Below are 7,489 nucleotides of genomic sequence, written 5' to 3'. Positions count from 1 at the left end.
ATCTTTTATTTGTGATCGCTCTGTGGCATTGCAAAACAAAAGCAACGCTTTCTGTATTAAAGCAGAGTGTGAATGTGTCTACATCCCCCAACAACATGAAGAAGTTTTAAAAGCAAAAGTTAGAAAAATAATCTTCATATTTTCAATCCTTTCAAGCAATCTCAACAACTATATATAGTATGAAATTAGCTCTTGCCTGTTACCCTTGTTCCTACATACAATTTTTCTAATGTGTTTCACCAGTAATAAATTGTAAATGAGCCTATGACTCTAAGAGCAGACAGTGTGTTTCATGGGTATTTAAACAACAGCATTAAGTACTATAGGAATCTGTGGAATGTGGAGTGCAGATTTATGTGTCTTAACAATTTCTTTACTGGTTTGTAATAAGCCAGCAAACTAACACTTTATTTTTATATTAATTTGGCCCCAGAAGTAGAGTATACTGGAGCATGACAAGAACAACAAAAATAAACTGGCATATACTTAATAACTGCAACAGTGAATTGCCTCCAATACTAAAATACTTATCAAAACTGGGGGGAAAAAAACTAAAAAGAATTACCCTCAACAGCCTGCTACCAGCTCTTTAACAGTGGGCAATGTAATGCCTTAAGGTACCTCAAACTGTCTTTCATTTTCTAGACTTAATGGCTGATTGCAGAAATCAATGTTGCCATTAGTAACAGAGTATTTGTTATGGCATGATTTCCTCTGTTGTTAGGCTTGCAGAATGATTACAGTATTAGCAAGGTGCTTTCTTTATAAAGGGCTGAAGATATAACTTTCAATTTACTATCCATTAGTAAGTGACTTTGGAAATACAGATGAGGCCAGAAATCTTACCTGTTATTACTTGGAGATTTTATTTCAGCAGTCATAGGCTAGTAACTTTAAAAATTGTACCAGGAAGCTCAATATTTTATAGACATCTCCAATGAAATATTATCTGCTTGCTATTTTATACTCAGCAAGTTAACATGACATAAAATGCAATTAAAATGTTTCGGTCCAATTTCTATTTTTCTTGGACTTTCAAATAGATGTGAATTAAGCAGCAGGCATCATACATGTTAAAATGTGCACGTAAGTTAAAGATTGTCAAAAAGTTAATAATTTTATTTTGAATCTCTTTTCAATCAGTCAAGTGGCCAGGTACAAGCACATATCTCAGCTAAGTAAGTGCTGTGGTTGTGGGCAATCAGAGAAGTTAGCTAACATGCTGCTGATTAATCCTGTTTCTTCAAACCACACCTCAAAGGCAGCATCTTCCCTCAACTTTTTACATGAAGGACACGGAAAGCTCTGCATAGATGCCATAGGTAAAAAAACAAGGAAAAGAAAACACCTTCCAAAACCTGGAAGAGGCGGCCCTGGAAGCAACATTGCCATTGGTGACTGTATAGCCCCTGCAGACTGCCAGCAGGGTGGCAGAAGTGACAGCAGGAAGGAAGCCTAGGAAACCTGTCCTTGGAGTGGAGAAAAGGGTGAGCTGAGAAATAACCACAAAAGTATTGCGGGAACCCAAATGCAGATGTTCTGGCATATAACACCACATCCCTGTGGACTGCTAGGAAAAGACCTAACAAGAGAATGTATAAACTACTTTGCTGCCGTGGTTTCAAATATAGCTACAAAGCTTTCAGTGCAGATAGGGAAGGAGAAGTTATCATACCTGAAGAGGAGGGTGAGGAAGGATGTGGACTGTCCTCCTGGGCACTCCCCGTCTGTGACAGACCCCCACCTACTCCGCTTTCTTCAGTGATGTTAGAGGAACCTGGTGTTGTTGACCTGCTGACAGACTGCGACTCTTGATCACTTCCAGATCCACGTCGCTCATCAAGACTACCTTGAATTATTTCATCTTCTCCTTTCCTGTCTCTTTTGTGGACCCTGGAGTGAACCACCACTTGGTGGTATGTTCTAAAAACCCTTCCGCAGTCCGGGCATTCAGTTGGCTTTTCTTTAACATTTCCATGACTTTGTAAGTTATAATCGAGTCCCTGGTTCATACCATGTGACAAAAAATCTCTACTGCCTTCTAAAGGGTCTAGTTTGTTTGGCAAGTCTCTCTGATTGCCCATTTTAGTGCTGTGAACCAAATCAGCAGGCATTTTCTGCTTAGAGCCATCTGCTCCTACTAACACATACTCCCGCTTCTCCTTATCAAACATAACTCCAGCATTTGCCAAAGTGTCTTCATGGCTGCGCTGTATCTGCTGCTCTTTAGACAAAAAGCCATGTTCCATGGCCATTCCCCTTGCCATAAGCTGCCAGGCCTGATAGCTGTTTACTGGATCCATCTCTGCTGCTTTGGCGGCAGCTTGTAACCTTTCTATACAGCTGGATTTCAGAGGAGGCACCAGATTGAGACAGCCCAATAAAGAATGTTTATCCCCTTCAGCAATACTGTGGCCAATGCCAGAAATGGGTGAGAGAAGCTTCCCCAAGACTTCTTTCTCTTTCATGGGCATATCTCCTTTGTTGTAGATTTGAGTTTGTTCGCTTAAACTCGCTTTGTCAGGAGGAAGAAACCCACTCTGCAAACACGACAGATATCTTGAATACAAGTTTGCGTGAGCTTCCTGGGACATGCTGCTGATGGAGACAGGTACTTCAGGATCATTAGGAGATTTGTTCTTTACAGATAACTTATTCAGGTGAACTTTCATGTGATTTTTAAGAAACCAAGGCTCTTTGAATCGCCTCCCGCAGATCTGACAGCAGTGTTCAAAGGAATCCTTGTGCTTTCTCATGTGGCCTTTCAGGAACCAGGCCTGACTAAAGACTTGGCCACACACCTCACAACGAAACTCATTGGTGGACTGCTCCCCATTCCCATTGGAGCCCTGCCCCTGTGCTGACTCTGCAGTTATGTGAGCCTTCTCCACGTGGCTAATCAGCTCCTCCTCCTGCGAAGCAGCAAAGTCACACAGGGTGCACTTGTAAGGCTTGTGCAGGATCCTTATGTGCCTGTCCAGCTCTTCTCGTTTCTTAAACTTGCCTTTGCAAAATGTGCATCTGAACCCAGCCGTCTGAGCAACAACTTCTTCCTGGACACTGACTGGCTTTGGAGAGGGAACAGGGTTTGAAATGTCAGGGGTGCTGTGATTAGCTGGCACAGACAAGTTACAGTTTGCAAGAGGCATTGGCTGGGCATGCTGCTGAGCTTTCACATCAGGTCGTGGCTGCAAGAGGCTGCTCTTCATCTGTTTGTCCCGAAGAATCGCTCTCTCCTCCAGCTCATGTAAAAGTCTGTTTTCCTCTCGGACTCTTCCACGACCTTTGCCAAGGTTTCCCAGCTTGTGAGTACGCAGGTGTATCTTCAGGTTGCCTTTTTGTGCTGCTCTGTGGTCACAGTAGGGACACTTAAATGGTTTCTCTCCGGTATGAGTTCGCATGTGTAGAGACAGGATGCTGTTAAATCGAAAGCGTTTCCCACAGAGAGGACAGGGGTACTTTCTGTTTTTCCTGGCATCATCCTCTATATCACTCATCTGAGACATAATCCCTAGGTTTTGTCCATTTAAGAACTGCTGCAGATCCACACGTCCATTCAAACTAGTATCAACCTCTCTGTTGAGCTGGTTTGCCAACAGTGCCATCTGACTGCTGATGGGCTGGTTTGCTATGGACATGTGGCTTTTGTCTTCTAGTGGTGCTGATGCCTTCTCCTCTGGATTCTGCCTGTTCTGCAGCTCTGGGAAGGCATGGCTGAGCTGGGAAGTGATCTGGTGCAGCTTTTGGCTCATTGAGTACTGCCCATTGAGTATGGTGCTATTGAGATGGGCGTCAGCTTCTGGCACAGCTGAAGAAACACCAAGGCACAAACTAGCTTCCTCCATCTCTGAAAATCAGAAGATATTTTAGATTCAGACTGTGAAAGTGTTACAAGCATTGAATCACTGACAGACAATTTGCATTTTATGTTTTACCTACTCATAATAATGCAGAAGAATTAGTGTAAAAACAATAAAAACTGTATTAAATGCCAACAGTGCTATACAATTGCGATCATACATGTGCTTTCATCATTCAGCATCTTTACCAATACTCATTAATTACTATTTTAAAATATGCTACAATTTCAAAAATCTAATTATTATGGAAGAGGCAAAGGCTTTTACCACCTTCCTTGTCATTCTTGTGAAATTGCACCTGTTTACCTTTCTAAATCTATAGAAAAAGAAATGTTATGCACCTCTCCCATTTCCATTAGAAAAGCCAGGGAAAAAAAAAAAAAAAAAAAAGAAATCCATTTGTAACTTTCAGTTCCATTAACCATATTCAATATATTACACATTCTACAATGAGAAAGATAGTTTTATGATTTGACAAAAAAACGATGCTATGATATTTACTGGTGTACAATAAAACAAGATAATGTTTTGGGAAAAAATAAAGTAAAGGACAAGCTTTAGAACAATAAAAAGGATTTTGCTTTAGTCAACAAAAAGTGCAGTAATATCTCATTAAGCTGATTAGTATGCTGCTTAGAAACAGTACTAGGTGCTGTAACACATGATTATAATCATAAAAATCCTTCAGTGTTTGCAAGTAAGCATTAACGAGGTATATTAAATTTTAAGGAGACTGCGACTAGCAGCTTTGTAAACCTCTAAGATTAAGATTTAACCCTTCTGTTACAAAACATAGTAATTTTGTCATTTTGAAACTGAGCCCATCAAAAGGCATATACATTATCTTCTGCCAAGTCTTTTAATACACTGAGAACCTTCAAATTTCAGTTCTTAGGAAAACTTCTCAGATTATAGAAAGAATATCTTTTTCCTTCGATGGTAAGATATTAAGTGATTTAAGACACTTTGATTTGTTTTAAAGAGCTCTCGTACAGAACTAGATAAAACCAATTAAAATCTGGGGAAGGTGTTGTGGGAAGCCTCAACAAGTTTAAGAATTGTAATAACTTTCTAATACACAATAATGACTACAAATTGTACCTACAGTATGTATATTGTAGAAAATAAGAACTCCAAGTTGTTTCTCAAACATGAGTGCTCTGTTCTGGGCTGCATAATTGTCCACAATAATCTTCTATTCCTGCCACTTCTCTACACAGAAATAATGTATCTATAAAATTCTATTTAAAATACAAAGTTTTACATCAATAACTCTCAAACTATATGATGCTATAAGGTTATTCTAAAATATAATTAAGATCTCTGCTCTCCAGTGGGGTAATCTGACACTTTATTAACTAATAAAACTACTACGTTCTATATGTTACTGAATATTTAATTTGGTCAACTTTCTGGTTGGCCTTAGCCAAATGCATTTACTTGCTATGCCTTCTACAAAGGCTACAGGCAGACTCCAGGTGGACACCATTCCTCACATAGCTTCATAGTGGCCACTTGCTAGACAGTTCGAGGTCCAAATCTGGCACATACTTAAAATGCATATAATTGCATTTATAGGAGTAGTCCAGTAGACTTCAAAGAGGGACCCTCAAAAGCAAAGTTCCCTATATTCTTAAGTATTTGCAGGACCACAGCCTAAAGAAAACAAAACAAAACAAAAAACCATGGGTGGTCTCCAAGAGAAGACCTATTTGGCCCCTGACAGGATGACTGAGCTTGTGATACAATGCAGATCCTGTAAGAAGTACAGGGGGAAATGTGTATTCATGAGTATTGAAGATGAACACGAGCTACAAAATTTTGCTCAGATGTAAAGCAGATATTTTTCAAAGTTTAACAGTGCCGTGATTCAGGTTTTATGTTGGGGACTCATTTCTTAAATTCTGTCTATGTTGTATTTATAAATATATTAAAAAGATCAAGTGTATAAATGGAAAAGGCTTAGACCTATAAGCTGTAGGACTGCACTTAAGTTTAGCTTGCAGAGTCTGATTTTCATAGGGGAACACAAGTGAAGTTTCCACTCAAGGCCATGAAGTAAACAAATCAAATTCTTAGTTTCCACACAATGTTTCTGTGCAGCAAACCACAGTCATTGAAAATCTGCATACATACAGGCACAGTTTTTTAAAAACTTTTGAAAGGTTGCTTAGCTTTTGAAACAAACCAAATTTCAAACTAAATTTTTCAGTTAGTTTCAGAGTTAGTGCTTAGACCTGGAAAAAAAACCCCAAAAAGCCCAAAAACTCAAGAAAAACCCTGGAACCACAATCCAATCTATTTTTTTCCTGGATTCCACAAAAAAGAACATACAAACTCAAGAAGTGCTTCCTGTGTACAGACACATACATACTGAAGAGGGTTTATCCAAGCCATTGTGAATTGTCATTATTCCATAATGGCTTGAAAATACAGTCTAAATTTCATTTATTCTGTTGACCTCAATGGGAACTGGCGCCTTTGCATGGTCAGGAAGGTTTGGGTAGTTAATTTCAACATTTTTATACACTATTGAAGTTCAAAAATGCTGACAGATCCCAGTGGAGTTTATTAATTCTGATGTTTAACCCTAGGCATCAGTTCAAACGTACGGCTGTTTGGTCTGGGAAAGGAAAAGGGAGTTGTAGTTGAGATTTTAAGTTATTCTGTGGCTCTTTTTCAAAGACAGCTTTACAAGAGCAGTTGCAGTTGGAACAATTTTTACGTTTTCTATTGCTATTTTCTGTCTCACACTAACATACAGACACATATAGGGTAGAATATAGACCGGTTGAGAAAAAAAATCAAGAGGAAGACCAAAACCACAATTTTTCATTTAAAAACTGATATTTTTGCATGAAGTTTGACCCATCTACATTCATATTTTGGCACTGGAAAGTTTATAAATTTTTTATGAAGCATGCAGAAAGGTCAGGAGAATCTCTGCTTAGTGAGAAATAACCACCTCTGAATGCTGTGCACTCTGCTCAGCTGTTCAGTTCCTAGGATCCAGGCACCACAATCTCAAGATGGTACTTCTTCACTTAAATGGTATTCCCACCCTCACCCACCCCAGCTTCTAATATTCTTATTCCTGCCTCTAAGCTGTCTCTTCTTTTTCTTACTAATACTTGGTTGCAAAGTATAACCACAATTCACTGTAGTTCCATATGAAATTTCTCCTGCAATTCCTCGTTACTTCATTTAGGAACACAGAGGCCTTGCTACTGTTGAGCTCTCATGTAAATCACTCTCAAGTGTTCTTCAGCACATGCACAGCAAAGCCTACCAAAATCTCATCCTGTATTCACAAGCAAGACAGAAATAAAACTCCTACTCATCTATCATTTCACTATGAATTAGATAACCCAACCTAATTTGCCTAATTTCTCTAAAAAAATTAGAAATTTCATTCTTCCTCTCTTTATCCATCATTGCTGTCTACAGCATGATCAGACAGGATTACATTAGGTAATGTAAGGGGCTTTCATGTCCCAGTGAGCCTCTTGCCTTGCTCAAGGTCCCCACCTTGGTGTCATGGTGGTCACTGCACAGCCTTCTCCATTGGACAGGACCCTCCCTCAGGGTCTGGCTGCTCTATTCAACACCTAAGAGGTGCAAGGGTCCTT

The 7,489-nt window shown here is 39.4% G+C and overlaps 1 protein-coding gene across 1 annotated transcript in view; it reads right to left on the bottom strand.

Annotated features, from left to right (window-relative positions):
- The window catches only part of ZNF536 (zinc finger protein 536), a 179,480-nt gene extending 175,635 nt beyond the window's left edge, over positions 1–3,845 (bottom strand). Inside the window, exon 1 of the mRNA XM_008491665.2 lies at positions 1,676–3,845. Within this exon, the coding sequence (XP_008489887.1) occupies positions 1,676–3,845 (2,170 nt within the window). The remainder of the gene's footprint in view (positions 1–1,675) is intronic.
- Positions 3,846–7,489: the final 3,644 nt, after the last annotated feature.

The sequence above is a fragment of the Calypte anna genome, chromosome 11 (assembly GCF_003957555.1).
Source record: "Calypte anna isolate BGI_N300 chromosome 11, bCalAnn1_v1.p, whole genome shotgun sequence".
Classification (NCBI taxonomy): domain Eukaryota; kingdom Metazoa; phylum Chordata; class Aves; order Apodiformes; family Trochilidae; genus Calypte; species Calypte anna.
This window is presented reverse-complemented; position numbering and strand designations above follow the sequence as displayed.